The 20,533-nt window shown below is 49.2% G+C and overlaps 2 protein-coding genes across 4 annotated transcripts in view; one reads left to right on the top strand and one right to left on the bottom strand.

Moving 5' to 3' along the window:
• Positions 1-20,533, bottom strand: part of LOC143432677 (lysozyme c-1) — a 242,395-nt gene that overhangs the window by 140,978 nt on the left and 80,884 nt on the right. The gene's annotated exons all lie outside the window — the stretch shown is intronic.
• Positions 5,349-20,533, top strand: part of LOC143432660 (zwei Ig domain protein zig-8) — a 123,003-nt gene continuing 107,818 nt past the window's right edge. Inside the window, exons 1-2 of one of the 3 annotated variants that reach the window (XM_076909453.1) lie at positions 5,349-5,480; positions 14,437-14,562. In XM_076909453.1, the coding sequence (XP_076765568.1) occupies positions 14,463-14,562 (100 nt within the window). In that variant the 5' untranslated portion in view covers positions 5,349-5,480; positions 14,437-14,462. The remainder of the gene's footprint in view (positions 5,481-14,436; positions 14,563-20,533) is intronic. The other 2 variants (XM_076909462.1, XM_076909471.1) reach the window with 2 other exon arrangements.

Genomic DNA, 20,533 nt, shown 5'->3' with positions numbered 1-20,533 from the left:
AGTATTCAGCGTGCAACAACATTGTTACCCTCAGGTAGAGATTTCTTGGTGCCCGGGACGGGCTAGCATATTGCTTCATCCAGGGCGAAAGTTGGAACAATGCTCTGGACGCAGGGTCCCGAAACACGAGCCACGCGCAAAAATGTTCGAATCCGCGAGCCTTTTAATGACGACGCGTCGCATTTTACGGGGGCGAGGCAGTTGAAATTCCAGTAGCGTTTGTTGCGAACTTTCCAAAGGTTCAATATTAATATCGGGATTAATAAGCAACCATAATGAAACTTCATCGGCCCCCGTTTAGAGTAAACGTAGCCACGGGTAGCGTTTTGCAGCGTTCACTCGACGCTATGAAAAGACCCTAAAGACCGTGTTCCCGGCGCGCTATTAAACCCCCGATCGTTCAAGTGCTAATTATTCGCCCGAGTCTAATGATGCCAATTAAAATTTCCCCGAGATACCCCTCGACCAGCGGAGAATTTCCTCCTGTTAGTTCCTTTTTAGTTTTTCTCCTTTTTTCCTCGGCTAGAGCAACACTCGAGCCACGAACGTTTGCTTCGTCGAATTTATAACTTACTCAAGAACCTTAACAATCTACGCTTCTCAACAATACCCACCAACGATTTTCTCTCCGATATCTGATCTCGGTGGACCACAATAATCTGACGAAGTATAACACGCTATATACGCGGAAGACGTGAATCGTTATTGTTGTCGATACGTATTAATCGATAGTTTTGGCAATATAATCCATAGTCATAACTATGTGTACACATAGCCGGGGTATATTGTGCACGGTACACGGACACGCTATATCGTGTACAGGCTCGGGTATGAACGGGGGAATGGTGCGCAGGGGTTGGGGGCAAAGGGTGCAAGGCGGTGGAAGGGACGGATTTGGTGATGTAGCAGGCTGAGATGTAGCCGCAAGCTATGCATGGAATGTTCCTGCCCAAGTCGGTAGATTGGGAGTGCGAAAAGGGGCGGCCCCTAAGCTTGATCCCGGACAGTGCCATCTTAATTAATTTCCTCTCAATCCAGATTCGCGCGTCGAAGGATCCTTGCACCGCGCGCTGTACAATCGTGCTATACACTTGTACCGATCGCTGCCTGTACCCGGGGCATGCATTCCAATTAGAACTCTGATAAATCACGGCTGAAACGATTTGACTAATCCTTCGCCTCAATTCGAGAAGTGTACGAGAAGCGAACTCGAGGGACGTACGAAGCCGAAAGAAAGAGGGGTTACTCGACGAGATACGTTTCGAAATGGCCACCTTGTACAAATCCGATTGAAGCGGAATCGAGAGTACGGACGACCAGTCAGCCAATTGTCCCTCTAGAGTGGAACTCCGTGATAGCCAGTCTCCGTCTCGACGAGTACAGATCAGACGGTCATCGGGTCACGTTATATTTCCCTCCATGTCTGGCTGACCCTGGCAATAAGAATTAATCGACGCCTTCTTTCCTTCCATTCACGGGGTTCACCGTCAATCGCGCGCTCGATTTTTGGCAAACGATCGGTTCACGCGTTCCCACGGCGATCGTTCCTCGCGTCGCAAAGTGTTTGAAGAGACGACGCGTGGTGTACGTGGAAGCATCGCGAGCCGTTCCACCGGACGATAACTTTTCTCGTCGCGCGGTGTTCGTGTACCGTTTATTCGCAAGTAAAATTTTACAATCTCACCGGGCATTTTTATTAGCTCGATAAATGGATCACTCGGCTATTTTGTTTCCACGGCGGTGTTACGCCGCGAGGAGTGCGGCGCAGCATGGAAATTGATGTCCCCTGCGTAGACCGTCGTATAAAACGTAATTCCTGAAGCAAACGAACGGACAGAGACGAATCGATGTGGGTCGGTGTCCTCGTTATTGTTACCAGTCCTTCTCTATTTCTTTTTCACTTCTCACGCGCCGTTTTAAGCCCGCGAACCCAAAGCGAGCAATAACTGGCCACCGTCGTAACGGCAATCGTTATTCCTTCGGTTTGCTCAGTTCGCGCGAGGCATCAACCTTTTGCCTGGCCACGTCGTCGGGGCGCGATCGTTCCATTTGCGCCTGTCTCGCACGCGGTTCGAACCGATATCTGATATCACGTTTTAATTAACTCGGTCCCGCGAAGCAGGCGAGCGCCGCGCGGATACGTCGAATATTTCGCGATTGCCGATAAAAAAACGGGCAATTCTTACGCAGGTTTTCGTTCCTCCGCGGGTGAAAAGGAAAACGAAGCACGGGAAGAACGAGCGGGGGAGTAAATGACGTAAACATTTCCGCGATTTAGACGGAAACGTGCAGGTACGCGCGAGAGGCGGTAACGCGCACGGCGCATTATGTTTGCAGAATAGCGACTGTTTAACGAACGAACGTAGAATCGTTCAATATTATTCGGGGTTTGGTGAAGTCCGTAAAATTATTATTTGCGCTGGCTGTTTATGCCAGGCAATTGCTCGGTCTGTTGATTGTTGGGAACGCGCGAATTTATTATGTACACGGGGCGATATTGTTGCTAAGTTACGGGGGGCGTCGTTGCTCTGGTACATTTTAGAGATAGGAGCTATCGAGTTAACTATCCTCGCCCACTGGGATCAAGTGCCCGGGCACGTTAGGAAGTTATAAGTCTTTAAACTTTAATTTTAAGTTGAACTCTCCGGTGGAAAGTTAGTTTAGCCGCGGCTCACTTATACTTCTGCGGTCAAGTCTCGGAACCTTAAGAACCGCCAAGATTTTACAATAAACTCCGAATGGTTTATATCCACCGCGTCCAGGAACGTAGAAACGACACGTGTTCTGCTTCGCATCGGATTTTTCAACTTTCACTCGTGGCTCGCTTGCTCTGCCACGTTTGCCTTGGACAGCTTTCGTTTCGCGTGTACGTTTATACTTGCTCAATCATTTTTAATGGACGCCCGTGTGAAATTGCATAAATTATGGGACCACGTTAACACAAATTGTACCATTATCGGATGTAGGTTCCCGCTCAGTTCATTAAATTTGCGGTAAATTAATAAACATACATTTTCTAGTGGGTATTTAATGGCTTTTCAATGTTCCACGAACTCATTGAGTGCGTCCACATCGATCAACTTAATCAGTTATTTTGCATGATTATTATATTACATCAATCGCCCTCGTCGGCCACCTATGCTCGTTACGAATTAATATTCCTTTTTGTACGGATTTTCCGCAAAATCTGCTTCGAAATACTGCTATTAACATTAATTGCGTCATTCATTTCTTAACGCATTGAACGCGCGACGATTTCGAACGGTATATTTCAGGCAATACGAGCAACCATCGATGAAACATTATGTATAAATACCCGAAGAGATTTCTATGGAATCCCTGGCACGGAAAGTGTTAATAACCGGTGGTACGGCATCGAACGTCCCACGCAGAGGAAACGAAACGGTAAACGTACACTTCGGAGAAACTGATATTCCAAACATTTGCCTGGTACGAGAACAATAAGAAAAGTTTCGGAATAATGCATAAAAATAAGGTGAAGGGTGACTCACCCCCAGGTTCCGCCACTGCTTCCACCCCGTGCCCGATCGGGGTGGTGGACACGAGGAGGAGGGGTGTAGGGGGTGCGATTCCGCTTTGGCCCGAGTAGTCGCGACGCTAGCGCCGCGCCGGAGGCTCCAGTCCGAGCCCAGCATCACTCGTGGTGGTTTCGCGCGCGCATCCCCCGCCAAGGTGCGACTACTTTTCGAGGAAAGGGAAAGAGATTCCGTCCTGGCGATTCCGCCACGCTTTCGACCCCCTTTTCACGCGCGACACCCCGAAACACGTCGTGAAGCTATTTGCGAGTCGCGCCACCGAAAATAAAACGGCAAGTAAACAGAAAGAAACGATACTTTCCGGCTGTCCCTATGATCGCGAGGCGAAACAAGCGTCCAGGGAACGGGCGCCGTGGCTGGAGAAGATCGTCGAGCATGTGAAGATGGAAAAGTCGATGACAAGAAACGGACGCGCACGTTGCACGAGGAATACGCAATTGCAATCGTTACGAGGACACTCCAGGAACGCGTTTTCCAACGGATCGACGAGGCGTGTTCTAGAAACGGCGCGAGTGATCATCTTCAGCATTGGTACGCGGTCACTTCCGTGCGCCACGAATTTCTAAGGAGGAGTTTCGATCGCGAGTCTCGCGGGACTTGTTGTGCGGTCCGGGTGGTCGTCGCGGGTCGACGCGAATTTTACCGATTTGTTTTGTTCCGCGTTACGTGTCGTAATAGAGGGGAAGCGGTCGTCCGTCGAAGAGGCGCGAGAGAGCCGAAACGACAGTCGTGTGGATCGTTCCGCGGAACGCGCACGTATCCGTGCTGGGATCCTTCTAATCAGTTCCAGAGCGTGTCCCGCTCTTTATTAACGATCTCCGTCGTGTTCGATGGAAACCAGCACGATCCGGATCGAGCAGTTAAACGGATCGACGAATCGTTCGACGTCGGACGAGCTTTGACGATCTACGAGCGGAACCACCCCCCGGCGATCACGTTAGCAATGCAAGACGCGGTGTTCCGGCTTCGTCGCGGTGCATCATGCTTGGCTGGTTGAAAATGCCAGCGGTGGAGCAAGACCCGTGCGGCATCGATCCGTCGATCGGCGATAAATGAGAACGGTTCATCGTTCCCGGAAGGAAAGCGCGACAGAGAGGAGGGTGAGAAAAAAAGAGGAAGGCCGCGGAGATATAGGGGCGGCGGTAGAAAAATATCACGGGCAAAGGAAACACAAAACGAAATTAAAGTGCGCGAGTTGGTTACTGGGGCGCGAATGATTTGTAGGTCGGATATTTGGAAAATTGCGACCGCCAGCTTGCCTGGAGCGATGTCTCGCCGAGTGATGCTCCTGCGATCGACGAATCGATCCGGAATCGAAAGTTTGTTACCTGGTCGCTTGTGAACGGCGACCGCCTTTATTCTCCCTTCCGTGCGAGCCCCTTCCCACAGGCGAGCTTTCCTCGAGGGCCGCGAGCGTAATTACACCGAGTGTCGCAACGGAGAAAAATACGACTACGCCTGGATAAAGTAAGAGAGTGCCGTACCGCGCGAGCCCTTTCGATTCATCGCCACGGACCCGAATATCCTCGCGTATCCTTCGTGTGCCGTTCGATATCGCCCCGTACCGTGAAACGACGCTCAAGTTCGAGCCGGTCGCGCGCGACAGAACGAGGTTCGTTGGTACGCGTCGTTCGAGTCGACTGGTCGACGGGCCTGTGAGAAAGTGCGTGCGAACCGCGGAACGTCCGCGGTATTGAAAAAGTGACGAAGGTATCCGGTAAAGGTGTCGGTAGGGAGGTCAGGGATTCCTGGGTGCACGGAACAAGGAGTTCCGTCGAGTTCCACGAGTTCCATCCTGAATCGTGGCGCTTGATTTCGTGGCATTGTCACCAGCTCCAGTACGTGGTCCAGTGTTTCAACGCCGCGAGTAGACAAGGTGTACATCGACAGTCAGGCGACAAAGGAGACACGATTTACACGGAAGTAAGTTTTTTGCGCCGTTCAATGGTCCTTTTTCTTCTGACGCGAAACGACCTAGCAACTAGTCGTTCGACGGTTTCTTTACTCTTGTTTTCGGGCCTCGTAAAGGGGTTCCGTTTTTTCGCTCGAGATTCGATAACACGGTACGATGGCTTTATTATTGGATTTTATGACACGTAACTGCTAGATGCTGGCTCGTGAGCGAAACCCTTAAAACGAACCTTCGAGGCTAACGTGCGCCGACTTCGTTTCGGTGCGTCTGCTCGTGACGTATGAAGTTTAGCAGGTTTCGAGCCGGTGTTATAACTGGATTTAATTATGGGGTAATAGCTTGCTAGCCGGGCTGGCTTGGTTTGATCAAGATTTAACTAAAAGAGTAATTAAAACGCCGCCCGTAGTATTAGCCTAGATTAAGCGTAGAAATATCGCAGGGTGGAACCGGACGGAGTTAGTTGGACGGTGTTCCGGATGGAAATATTGTTATTTCGATTGATATAGATTCGTATGCCGAAGGGAAGTCGGGTGGAAGGGAAGACAAACTTCCCAAGATCTTTATTAAAATTTCAGTCGGTCTACTTTCTCGATAAAGTTTACCGATACTCTAACTTGCGTTAGGTCTTTCAAGGCTGCTTTCCGCGGGACGTTATTAGTTCCCGTAGACGAAGCCACGTTAAATTTATTCTCGTCATGCCGTCGTTCGGGATACTTTGATACTTTAATTACTTTTCGCCACACGCATCGCGGCCGATTTATAAGTTCCGATCTTGGTGGCAAGGATGAAACAAAGGGGGCATTAAATATCTCCTTAACGGGAAATTTTAATCCACGTTTAACGAAGAGGACGGTATTTAAAGAGGGAAGAAATGGTGGTCGCGGAAGGTCGCAATTTCCGCGTTAAATGCAGGCACACGTAATGCCGTGCAGTCAACAAGTTTCACATTTTTTATTGGAAATTCTTAATAAATTCTATTTACGGGCAAATTTCAATTTTATTTACACGCGTTGCACGTATCGGCGAAATATGCAGGGAACAACGGATAGGGCTTCCCGTACATCGCAATGAAATGTTCGACAAATATTTATGGTGCGTTCGCATGACGGAATCGCGTCTACATCATCTACAAAATTTATCGAAATAGTAACTTCGTGCTCGGCCCCAGAATGCAAATATACGAGCGAGCCGCCGAGTGTTTCTGTCGTAAAATGTTTGCGATATTTTATGGACGCCGACTGGCGAGCCGAATCGGCCAGCTAAACAGCACGTAATTTGCTGTGAAGTCGATACAGGAATGTTTGCGTTAAACACATATGCAATGTTTAAAGCTTAATTCGAGCAGCTACAGCTGTGCCTTTAATCGATCATTTATTTTCTTTATTCCGCGAAGTGATCGTTTGTTAATCTTGTTCTCCTTTTTTCTCTCGTCGAAAGAACGTTGCCATGAATGAACACCGATTATTGTCAGCGGAAACAGAGTTTTTCGGCCGGTTTCTTATCATTCCCACTCATTTCGAACGCGAAAACAGCAAACACATACGCTCGACGAAACGAGTCGAAACAGATTCAATATCGCCGACCAGGAATCGTTTTTGAAAACCATTCCAAATCCATTTGCAGTATTTGCTGTTCGCGCGGGCGGCCAGTGCTGTCGTGAAATATTTTTCGAAAACAACCGCTGCAACTGCAAATTGGATTTTAGTTCCAATTTATTTAATAATCCCTTCGTAAATACAATTGTCTGATCGTGTCTGTATTTCCTCGGACGATTTTCAAAACTGTTACACGATCACTTCCGCGAAGGAGTGTTCAATTTTTTAACCGCTGATAATGAACGCAAACAAACGATCCTTTTCACGCGAGATCCTACTGTTCGCTACTCTTGCCACGTTCGAATACCTTCCTCGACTTATGACGCTTGTAACGACGTAGCTCCAGCATTTTTACTTTCCACTTTGGGGATGGAAAAAGTTTTGTCAAATCGATAGCCGATGTAGAATGAAATTGCTCGCGTTTCGAGTATCGAGGGTTCAATTCGAGTAGATGGGACGGGTGGCTCGAGTATAATGGGCGAATCTAGCGCGAAACTGAAATGATTGATGGAAGTACGAAGGGACGGGCAACGCGAGCAGGGTCGAGGAAACAGCTCGGCGAACAAAAGGGTTCAGAGGAAATAGTTATGCTTGTGTACAGAGCAAGCGTCGACGGCTAGGATGCTCGAACGCAGTTAACTCGAATGCTTCCGATAATAGTGATAGCGCTGGGAGTCATCAACCGGCTGTTCCGGTTAATGAGTTTTCCAGTCTTTCCTGCTGACAGGCATTTGTCATCGTTCGACTTGGGCCGTGTGCAATTTCTGCCACGATTCCGCTTCCGTCGAACACGAGCGAAACCCTTTGGTATTTCATTTACTTTCAGATGCACGCGATATTGTTCTATTCTACGGACGAGAATCGTTATCATTTTCGTTTATCGTCGGTGTATCAAAATGGAGAACCGTTATCTAACAACGAACCAGCAATAACAGCGAGCTACATTTTGTCGTATCAACGATTCATAATATCGCGGATCTATTTGTATCGATAATTACGCGTCATAATGTATCATCGTGTAGAATCGCGACGCTCGATCGTGCTATCCGGCTGATAAAGCAGCCTCATCGCGACGCCTATATAGATTCGCGCTTGTTTCTGCCGGTCGATCGAATTCGAAATGATTATTTTGCGAGGGAATAAAATGGCTGGTGTACACGGTGTAGAATGAAGAGGACAGGCGTGGCCGTGATTAGAGCGCGAGCGGCATTTAATAGGGGCAAAAAGCAACGGATATCGAGGGTGCAAAACCGTGGCACCGTCCACGGAATATGTAATCCCGTTTCCGTTCAATATTCAGGAAGCCGACCGCGCCACAAACGGGTCAAACTAATCACTCATGGGTTCGCGCTAGCGCGACGATTCTATACGTTTCCAGAGCCGAAGGCCGGTTAGCAGATTTGTCATGCGAGCGGGGTATTCGGGCTCGCGAATACCCCATTAGTGGCCACGGGCAGACAATGGCCTGTATGCAAAGACGGTGGCAGACTCCGCTAAGTGAACGCCGCCGCCTGATCAATGGGAATCCTATATTTCGGGTGGGGAAACAGTACGTCATCCTGGTGGAACTCTGTGCGTGACGTCGTCCTTTCCACTTTGAAGTGGATTAATGCGCGACACGCGGGACTGATGTTACCACGGTTGCAACAAGGGTCGCATTACAACGTGTACTATTAGCCGAGTGCACTAGACGGGGTGAATTTATGCGCGGCCTCGAAAAATCCCGCGTCGCGTGGCTGGTTTAATCGTTCGAGATCCTCGCGCGAGGCACCTCGCGAGAGCTTCAAATTATTTAAAACCGGTTCCTCTTCCCTTTTTCCTTTCTCCCCTTCCCTCGAACGGCCTCGAACCCGTGAACTTTCAACCGGCGAATCTCCAAAGTATTCCAGAATTATGTCACGCAACCAGTCCGTTCTAACTGCGCGCCGTACTTAGGTAATTTCTCACTCGTATTAATCCGTAAGACGACTCCTAAGGATTACGAGCTAATTGCTGATCTTACCGTATCTCTTTAGCGCGCTTGATCCTCCTGGAACTCTAAAGTTCGCGACACGTTTATTTCCACCTTCTCGCGGGGCACGAGTTACGATCGCTCGTAAAACAATAAATAGGTGATACCAGTCGGCTGCCCCCCGCGGTATCTTCGACGGGTAGCCATCGTTCAAATCAGACGACGCGTCGCTGGGATATCAGCGACTCGTTTAATCGGTCGAGAGATATTTATTAACGGCGCAATATTCAGTGTCGCGGTAGAAAAATGCTGCTAATGGTTATCGGTGGAGATATACGGCGCGAACCGGGTAATAAACCAGGTATATTTGACAGAGTTACGAGCGCGCGCGGAAAGCGCCGGCGAGCGTGTTACATTGACCCTTTTGCTCTGCATGCGCGTATCGCGGTAAGAAATCGCGCGACTTACACCACGCCCGATATAATAATTTTACACGCGGCGCGTATCAACTTATTTACAGAATCCACGGCATGTTCGACAATTTCGAGTCGATGAATGCAGATCCCCGCGCGAGACCATTTATCTTGTTCCCCCTCTTGTTCAAATTCGTTGGAAATAGTGAAAGCGATAAATTGAACGGAACGTTGTTCCGGATGGGAGAGAGAACGAAAAAAAAAAAAAAAGAGAAATCATCGTTACTCTCTTCTATCCCTTTGACGTGGGAGCTCCTTTCTATGGGATAGTAATAGGCAATTTCGAATGGAAACGTATAGGACGGCGCCAGAGTAAGGCAGCTCTAAATTTTAATGCGCGAAAAATGTGGTGGGAACTGATTTGAAAAGAAATTATTACGGACAGCGGATACGATCTTCATTTACTATACAGCGTACGTTTCTCCAGAGGTGTAATTAGCATTTTACGAAGGCGCCGGTGAAAGCAAGTTGCAAGTCACTTGAAAGATAAGGCGGAAGTTTTAGGAACTGGCGATCGAGAAAAATCGCCGATTCACCGTATGATCATTAGGCGGCGCTCCTGAGGACCCGTTTTAATTGGGCTGCATTGTCGCACGCGAGGACGTACCAGATTCGCCGCAGCTTGTATCGGGCTGTAACATGCCAATTAAACCTCCGGCCTTCCGTGTCTATTACAAAATTTGAATTTCATCTAAGCTTATCTCTGCCCGCTGGTTACGATAAATATTCATATCGAACGGTTCGAAGTCACAGGAGAAATATTCATGCGCCGCTCGTGCAACATTGACTCGTTAGGTTTATCAATGGATCCTAATAATCGGGCTGATTAGTTTCCATTAGCGTCACGCCAGTTCGCGCGGTTCCCTCGCGCGGTTTTATTTAAAAAACGGTCGGAGGGCAGGTTGATATGCAGATGCGACGTCCATTAAACAAACATAACGACGCGGGGCGCAAAGTAGGATCCATGTTGATTTTCAGCTTTTGCAACGAAGGATCGCGTGTTTGCGCGATCCCAGCCCCACGCATCCGCGCACGCAATACATCGGTGTGACACTAGCCGAAAGCGATTTACATTGTCCGTATAGTATGGTAGAATAAACAGCGCGTTACGTGTAGCAGAATTTTACAGCGGCATTACCTGTATCTAACGGCGCTGTTTATAGGAGCGCGGCACGGGATTAACTTTATGTCTTTGATCGATAAATCTGTTTCATCGCGACCAAAATCTGTGTAAAATACCGTTGAAAATGGTTCCGGTGATCTTGCTTATTTTACAGAAAGTGTAACTTCAGACTAAGAAAATTACAGGTATTTGTACCACTGAACGCACTCGACGTTAATTAACACGTTTCAGTGTTCATCGAAACGCGTGCTTTTCTACGATCGATTAACACTGAAACGCGCGTCCTCTTACGGGGATCGAAATAAAAGCATCGAAGCCTCCCGGTATTCTTCGATATTATCAACGATTTTACCGTATCGAGTAATCCGCGCTACAATCAGCACAATAGGTGAAACGGGACGGACTTCGCTTCCGCAAATTACCCCGCGCGTCGCAAATCCATCCCGATAATGGCGTCGATTGTTCCCATTTAAACAGCAATCTGCATTAAGTCTAGCTGGCGGAGCCCGCGTTTCGATGCACTGATTACGCCGTTTAACGCAGCGGCACCGTGAAATTACGAGGAAAAACGGTTCCAACTCGTCTTACGTATCGCGTGGCGCACCAGGTGTATTCTCGTGTTCCCCGCCCCCGTAAACGAATACGTTGAAACCTGCGCCAAGGTGGTACGAATACCCTGCCGAGGAATCCATCGGAACGCTATCCGCGTGCAGCGTGCAGCGGATGTACGCGTTGACGTGCAGGTTCACGGAAGCGTGGCAGGGTTGCGCGGTTCGCCAGCGCCGCGTTGTTACCTGGGCTCTCGAATTTCAACCCCTGATTTTTTTATTCGATCCAAGCAGCCATGCTCGCAGTCTTTACCAACTCGTTTGAGCATCGCGAGTAATGTGCCCTCGCTCGTTCCCTCTTTTTCGCTATAAATAGACGGTGGAAATGAGTTTGTTGAATAAGAACGCGAGTTTAACGTTGCGTCGGTTTAGAGGTTAGCAGAGGAGCAACGCGATCTCGTGACTGGTGCTCTCTCGTTACTTGAAAACGGTAATACAAGAGGTGGTTCCGGTATCCGACTCGACTGCAGCGGGCACGCGCATGAATATTTTAGAAAAATGCACGCTTCAAAGAGCAGAGTCATCCCCTATTCACGGGTTGCTCGAATTCGCAGTGGCACGCGGTATATACGATGTCACCGAGTCGTTTGCTGCTTTTCAAACAACTATCGCGTCCTCCTTGAGAACGTTATCCTCGTTCTTAGTCCGCGTTCGATGCTCGCGTGTCGTCCCTGGCACGAATAAAGTCCACGCGATAATTTAAGGAGCGGACATTTTATTGTTACGAGCGAGGAAACTGAACGTGTAAACCGACAACAAAGCGTACCCTAAAAAGTGTACCACGTTGTTAGTAGGCGACTGTAGGCCCCGCATTAACTTTCCTTTCGGAATGAACTTCGCGAGCACGAGAGTTCGAGATCGTTGATTACACGATTAAACGATTTGGGCAGACCCACCCCCTCGAATCGTTAATCATGAATTCCCTTTATCCCGATAAACCGAGCAACCGTGAAACGTTCGCGTTCCCCGCGAGGTAAACCTCTCGCATAGAATGACGAGTTAGAGAAAGAGAGAGAGAGAGAGAGATAGATTTATATTCTCACGCGATCTCCTTCGATACGTCACACGACTTAATCGTAAATTGTTCCCGGCCGCAAAGTCTTTCAACGCCAGTCAGACAGGACATTTATTTTCCCCCGGCGTTCGCTCAGCCATGATTTACGATCACGGATCGGTCTCATCGATTTCTTTGATCGCGATGGCGCATTAACGGACTCTTTCCGCCGCTATTTCCCCGGCGCAGCCCTCCCTCCCGTAAATCGAATCGTGCCGTTGAAAATGAGATTTCGTAGATCTCGAAACGAAGTTGGCCCACATTCGCGGCTGCGAGACAGCTCCCGGTGCTCCCCTGTTTATTCCTGGCGTACATCCTTTACCGTGTTTGCACACATCGCGAAGAGGTAGAACCGCGCAACTGGTTATACGGAACGGCCGTGTACAGAATTACACCCGCTCGTCGATTAAGGCGCGGATGGCGTACAAGTGTACGCGCGTTCTTCCTCTTCGCGTCGAGGAGGAGCGGCCGTGATTTTTCGCTCGCACCTGTCTTCCCACGTCGTACACGTGTCGCGTGATAAATCGTTCGGCTTGCATTCATCGTTCGTGCGAGGTGCTGTGTCAGGTAGCTGGTCGAGTAAACTCGTCACGAACGCGAATGTCCACAAGCCGTGTACGGAACGCTCGCGTCGAAGTCGGTTCTGCTCGTGCTCGAGCGAACTTTCGAGGGCGTATCCGCGTAAAGCGGTTGAAAAATACGGTGTTTGCGCGAAACGCGCGAGAAAAAGAGCGACGACCCGTCGGTGGCCAGGGTTGGATGGAGTTAGAAGCGTAACGAGATTCTGGAACGACCGTCCAACTTGGTTGGAAGTTCATTTGCAAAAATTTTATTGGCCCGTGCGGACGCGCGCGCGCGCGCACGCCCACCCAGCTTCCTTTTCCCTCCTTTCATCGGCGCGTTTTGACGTTTATTAAATCCTCTTTCTCTTTGTTGCCTCGCGCCTTTATTCCACCGCACAATGGCACACACGGTCGATTCTCGAACCGCGAGAAAAAACTCTGTTTCGCTACGTGAAAAGAGCTTTACCCCGTTCGAAAATCGTTCGACCTCTTCCCCGCCACCGTCACATCTTCGCGAGCTCGTTGTTCGTTAAGTGAAATCTACGATTCCGAACTCCACGATTCCCCCACCCGCTTGATGTACACGGGAGAAAATAAACGAGGGGGAGAGAGATGACGAGCGTGAACGAACGCTTGCGTTGCTCAATTCGGTTACTGGAGAAGCCGATTACTCGCGGGAAGGAACGCAAGAAAAATAAAGCAGCAGTAGTAACCGTTTCTACGTTAAATGAGATTCTGATACAGCGATTGGATCGACGGAGCTTGGAGCTGTGACGCTTCGAGGGTTTCTCGATGAAGGTGGTGGAGGCTTGATTTATCGGAAATTAATATGCTGCGCTGGTGAGGCTTGGCGAAAACACCTCGGCCACGAGGCCTAGAGAACCGTAGGGATGAAGCGGCCGCTGGAGAATTTGAAATAGATTTGCTCGTACCTGGTGCATCCTCGTCGCTCTTTCGCTGGCTTATCGTGCCTAAGAAGCTACGTAACGAAGCGTGGATAGGGTTTGACTGAAGCATATTAATGCTGCTCGAGAAACGAGCCGGCGGGGATGAGAACTGGCGCTGGACTCGAGGGACGGGAGGACTTCTGAACTGTGGAGATAGTGGGTCCCTGAACGAATTCGGGGAATGAAGCGGAGCTTGGCCAAGAAACGATCTTGGATTAGCGGTGGATAAGATTAATAAAAACAAGAAGTTCAGCGAGGAGCGAATTAGTTTTAACAATCGTAAATCGAGGATGTGGAATAGCGAGCGGATTCGTTGGGCAAGTTTGGTGGTCGTAAATGCGAGATCGAGGTACGACCAGATGCAGGAAGTAGCCTAATGCATAATCGATGTATCCGCGTTGAGGCTAGCTGCCGGGCACAAGATTCGCTAATAACAGGCTCGTCAAAATGTTTGGAAATTAGTATCGATGTGTACGAAATCGCAGTAACGGGAACGGAGCGGAACACGGTCCCCATTGTTAAATGTTTTGCGAGCTGGTGAATACCACTTGAACGCGGGCGAAATATTTTCCAATCCCCTCGACTGTTTACCCAGTTCCATTGAAATCGAAGTGCGGCACCTGTTTCAATTGCCGTTCTGTTGATTGTTTCAGAAGTTCCATGGAATAGCGAGGCAACGATGGTCAGTATGAAGTTTTTTCGCGTCGTCCTGGCGCTCCTGGGAGGCGCACACGTTATCTGCGCGCAGCCATCCGCATCGCCGACGGCGAAGAGCACCGGTGAGTCCGCCATTTCCTTCCCGTTCGATCGCTCGGCCGCGATTAAATCTCGCGTATTTTAAGAACATCCCGCGCGTAGAACAGCTCGTCGAAGGCGAAACGAGCCGTAAACCAGGATACTTGGCAATTATACCACTCGGCCGAGTTTTATTCCTCGCGGTTAACCGGGTCAAATGTATCCACTCGGTGAACCCGAGCACCCGAAGACGTTCCATCGCGAGACAAGTGAAATAATCGAAATCAAGATCATCAACTCTAATGAAACTTTTCCTCGCACTGACAGAGGTATGTAGGTCAAAGTATAACAAGGATGAGAGAGAGACGGGGATCGCCTGTCGGTGGCTCGGAAGTTTTCCACTCGAGATCCTCTCATAAAAACCGCAGATTACATGCAGATTTCCACTCCATCCGAAAGTTTAACAGTTTTCCGACGGAATCACGGTTCGATCGATGATTAATTTAAAACACGTTCGTCTGTATCCGAGGCACGGTTGGAGAGGGGGACGTTATCGAGAACAGGTGGGATCCGTTGAAATCCATATTTTATCCAGCCGCTACGAATCGCCGCGGTAGCGTAGCGGCGAAAACGAACGGCGCTGTCCGGTTTTCTGTATAATTAACGACTATCCATCCTCCCCGTAATTATGAAACCGGGGAAGGGCGGTAATGAAATCTGTACAAACAGAGGCTCGCGTTGGAAACAAGGCGTACGAGTCCGTCGGGAAGACCGACGACCGATGTGTACGCATTGTAACAATGTAATTATACAACTTCGTTTCGCATCTGTCATTCGGCTCGACAGTTCCTATCTCCGACGAAACGCGTCTGTCGTTTCGTTAAATACGTCGTTCCCCTCTCAGCGAGCCGTTTTTCCAGTCTGATACGCGGCTCGAATTGAAGGATCCCTTTTAAGGGTAGATCGAACGCGTAAATTGCGTGAAACGTTGATACGTACTACTTGCGTGCGCGCGTCGAAACGATGGAACAGCGAAATTTGTGACAGCTGTTCGTTTCTCGATTCGATGTAACTCTGCGTTTTGAATGAACGTTTCTCCGTGCTTCCTGTTAAATCCTGTTAAATAGGCGAAAAGCGTCAGACGATTCGAGTATTATAGTACCCAGAAGTTATCGTGCCATCGTCTTTCGTTGATATTAGGTTTTCGACGACATTAGCGGTCGGTAGATTGGGTTTCGATTGCTTTTGAGAAAATAATTCTCGGTCGTGATACATGGAAATTATGGCGATTGAAGGTTCCATTACGCGGTTCTTTGTGTAGAAAAATGGTATTGCCTCGTAAAGTAACGGTAATTTATCGAGTAATATTACGTTCCAGAGGAGGCACCGTTATAACCGGTGCGCGAAACAAGAAGGAAGAAAGGAAGAAAGCCCCCGGTCGTCGGAATAGAAAGCGGAACGCGATAAATTCAATTCCTATATTCGTCATCGCATTTAATGGACGAAATTCCAACCGGCGTATTTCGTGTTTCCGTTCCATTGAAAACCGATATCGATGCATGGTCTCGGAACGGACAGGCTTGGCCTGTTCTCTATCGTGTACCTCAACATCGACTTTCCGTTAAGGTCCTCTTACGCCGTCTAGTTGTTCGAGTGCCACTTGCGTCTTGATTACGTTCGAGAGAAAAAAACCAATATCACGAGCATTCACCATTCCACCATCGCGGTTTCTTTAGTCGAGGAATAAGCGGTGCTCGAGAACAGGCTGCTTGTTTAATTATAATACACACACGTTTCTAATATTTTCTTTACCACTCCTCCTCTAAGAACCCGTGTTACAACTATATCTTTATTTCGCAACTATTACTCGAACGTTACCATCGTACGTATCCGAAGTAGTTTAGTCGACGATAAATAACAATCGAGTGGTAGTACGCTCAAGTGCTCGCGATATTATCTACACATTGATTCGACTCGCGAATATCCAGCGCGCACCATCCGTGTTATTCGAGACTGGGAACAACGTACGAATAGAAATTCTAAACGCGGATATCCACTACAGACGGGTCTGTATAATATTGCAAATTTTAATACCTCGGTAAACTCGTCGTAAAATCGATTCCGGTGCAGCTCGCGAGCAAAGTGTCGTCAAACAGAAATGGGATAGATACGGCTAGACGACGGAGGGTAGTTTAATCGGCGATTCGACGATCGATTTATCAAACCCGGTCGATGACAGGGTCGTCGGACGGGTATTACCGCGACACTTCTTTCTCTACCCTAGCCGATTCCATCGGATTCGCTTCGCGTCCTTATTCTTGCAGGGGATTATACGCGATGGCGTGTATAATGCGGTTCACCGTGGCGACCTCGATATCATTCGCGGCCCAGGGAATACACGGAGAAGTCAGAGGGAGAGAGAGAGAGAGAGAGAGGCAGGCGGGTACCCCTGGCCGGCAATCCCAGGATACGGTAAAAACTAAGATTACTATGCAATGCAATCAGCAGCGTACCAGGGTTCTTTCAGATTAAAACACAGCCCGGGATTACCGGTCGAAACTATTGTTTTGCCAAGAGCTGCTTCGAGGCAGATTGTGCGACCGCGTCGCGCGTACGCCCCCGTTGCAAAAAAGTTGCTGGTAGAACGCGACGTTCGAAGGGAGTCGAGGCCGAAAGAAAATTCCCCGGTCAACTCGTGAAGCTGCACGCGGTTAAGCAACGGTATTCATCGAGGTAGCTTGATTATTTACTCACTCAGCCGTTGCGTTTCGATTCTATCATCGGCCGTTTGTTGCGCCTTCCGCGAGAGTTTTTCGGTGGAGTCGCGAGGATCGCGATACGATCGCGGTACCAGGCGGTGAATACGCGAACGTACACGCTCGCTACCACTTGTTGAAGCGATAATTATATTAGTTTCGCGGCTACTCGCGGCAGCTACTACGCTGTTGATAAAGTACGTATGTTTATCTCGAACTACGGACGGTGGTACGGGGTTTCCGCGATGAGGGGTGTGTTTGAAATTTCACCCGCGAGGAGACGATTTCGCGACGCTCGCGCTGGTTAATTTCAATTTCCCGCGGAAATCCAGGCTCTTTCAGATTTAAATCCGCGCACTTTAGTAGCATCGAAGCGTCGTGTTTTCGAGATACAATTTTTATATTATTCACACTGAGAGCCCCGGGAAAACCATCCGCTTCCGGGACTGGAGGCACTTTCTCTAATTACCGACGACAGCGTTTCTTGTGAAACGATTTCCATCAAACGGCGAACTGAACTGCGCGCTGGCTGCGAGTCTAATAAGCCTGGAGTGCATTTTTTGAAAACGGTTCCGTGACCGAGATCGGCGAAAGTCTCTGTGAAAATGTGTCGCGCGAACGTCGCCGCGGCACTCGTACGCGGAAATTGAAGTGCCCGCGCGCAGCTCAAGTTACTAGACCACTCGTTAACTTTATTACGTTTTCGGGCTGCTGCCGGGGCGCGCTCGACGATGAACGAGGAATTCCCTTCGAAATTGCCCCCGCCGCTGGCCCCGCTTCGGATTTTATCACTTGCTCCTCCGCGCGCGGAGGCTCGAATTAATGGTTATTTTATTCATACGAGCCGGTCTCGATTCCTCTTGTTCTGCTTGTATTTCGTAGTCCGATTGTCCGCGACAGAAATTCGTGATTAATCGCCTTCCGTTCTTATCAGCGGCGAATCCGATTCGAGCGATGACGGAAAAACCGTCGCCGCTTTCTTCCAATTCAATTTTCGCTCCAGATTCATTCGTTACCCGCTCGCGGAACGCCTCGTAAATAACATTTCTCTTATGCAAGAAGTATATTAGCGCCAAAGCGTAAGAAGCATCGTTAAGAGTCCACCGTTGGATAGCGAATTACTTCCAGCTTCCAACGAACGAACGGTAACTGTATTCGTGTAACTATCTGAAGCCAATTGTAATCGCGCAACAGGAAGTTTGAGGCAGAAAAATTCAATTATACGTCATTGATGTAGTCGCGAATAAAGGCGGATCAACCGCGTGATATCACAGTGACGCATTAACCGCGTAGACGGAAATTAGCCGAGAAAGTTTGTCGGGGGCCGTGGGCGTGAGAAAGGCCGAGATCTACTCGATGGCCAGATCGAGAGATGGCCAGAGGCAGGGTGTAGGCTAATGCATAAACAATGCGCCGTTTATCCGCGTTGGGGATGCAAGCTCAATGAATAATAAACTACCCTACAGACACGCGAATAGATAGACCGGGTCTGGTACAGGTTCTCGAGCACGTCGTCGTCCTGCTAGGAGGATTATCGACGAAAAAGTGCCGCCGCCGCCGCCTCCCGCGCGATGACCCCAGGCTGGGGGGAGTGCGAATATTATTGCTTTCAAGATTTCATCCCCCTTCACGCGCCATTTAAGCTATGCGATCGGATGGCTCTATACGCGTACCATCGATAAATTCGACGACACTCTGCGTGGGGTGCGTGAAAACGCGTAGGATTTTCCGCAATAATAGCCGAGAGGATAATGGCTGTGCTATCGATCGCGAATAGTACCGATCGGTTGATTTATACCGGGGATTTGTAGGTTATACCGTGCCAGTATACTTTAGCAAATGACGTTTTTGTATCCGAAATTGGCGCTTAGCAACGGGAAGGTTCCGACACTTTTTGCGGGCACCCCGCGCGAGCACAGAGAAAACGGTTCAGTAATGTAGCTGGTTAAAGAGAATTGCTCCACGAGGCGCAGTCATTCGAATTCCGAAAACAATTAACGGAGACTCGTACCACCGTTTATCTCGTTACAATCTTTCTGTATTCACTCACGCGTGCCGTTCTCTTCTCCGTCCTGGCGCGGTCGTTATATTCGTAATTGGGAAAGGAACAAGCCGGAGAGGTGGAGGAAACATTCCGCTGCTGGTATAATTAAATGTCGTCGATACGTCGCCGTTGCCGTTCGACTACGCGTCGAGTCGAACGAACGACGGTTCAATAGTTGTTACCGAGGGGGATGCGTTTTTTCTCCCCCGCTGGGGTGTCTTACTTTTCAAAGAAACACGCCGGCGATCCGCCGTTCCCAACGTTTTAACGAGACGAACCTTCCCGCTTTTTAAGAAGCAATTTACCGAAACAAGGGAAACGAAGAAACAGGCGTAGCGAAACACGGGGAATTGCCTGGCAGACGGATCGTTTACGACCGTTTTAACCGACCGACACGGCCGATATTTGCAAAGTTTTATAGAATTCATTACCCGGAGGAGGCTCGAGGGGGTGAGGCGAGGGAGCGGTTGAACGGTTTAATTGTGTAAAACCGGCGAATTACGGGGAATAAATCATGGACGGGGCGCGGGGAACGCGGATAATTAAAACGGCTCGAGTCTAGTGGATGGGAGCGGTTTTAAATTTTCGGCAATTCTAATTTCAGCCTTTTCCGTTTTTCCCAGCTATTAACATATTCGGTGGCTGGCCGCAACTGTTACCCGGCAGAATTTGCCGCGCGTGGCGCGGCCGGTTTTGGAAAAATTTACCGCAGTTTAACGTCAACGCTGCGTTCCTCCGCGCGCGTTAAGTTCGCGCCCGCTCTTGTTAGAACCGCCCTGCCCCGCGGTCCGCTGGTTCGCAAAACAATTTCAATTTGCCCGGAGCCGCGGACGCGCGGGTAAAAAGCGTGCACGCTTAATTTCCCGTGGATTTCGCGGGCTGTCTCATTTGCCGTTCTCAGTGGGAGCTGGCGGACGCATTCGATGCACGTAGCGCGCGGCGCATCAGCCATGGTTCGCGATTAAATCGGTCGCGGCTTCGAGGGCAAGAACTGGTGACGTACACGGGACAAGTGATTATCGCTTTGTTAGCGGCTGGATCCAGTGCGAGGTTCGCTTCATCTGTTTTTGGCGAACACATGACTCGCGTCGCAATTCAGATCGATGCAAACGGCCGCGATGATGCGTAGAATTCGTTTGGATCGAATACAATTGACGTTGGGTTAATAAAAGTCGAGGTTAAGCGTTGGTACGTGTGGAAAAATTTCGAAAGTCG

This window comes from Xylocopa sonorina, chromosome 1, assembly GCF_050948175.1.
Source record: "Xylocopa sonorina isolate GNS202 chromosome 1, iyXylSono1_principal, whole genome shotgun sequence".
In the NCBI taxonomy this organism is placed as follows: Eukaryota; Metazoa; Arthropoda; class Insecta; order Hymenoptera; family Apidae; genus Xylocopa; species Xylocopa sonorina.
Note: the sequence above shows the minus strand (reverse complement) of the source record. Positions and strands in the feature narration are given on the sequence as shown.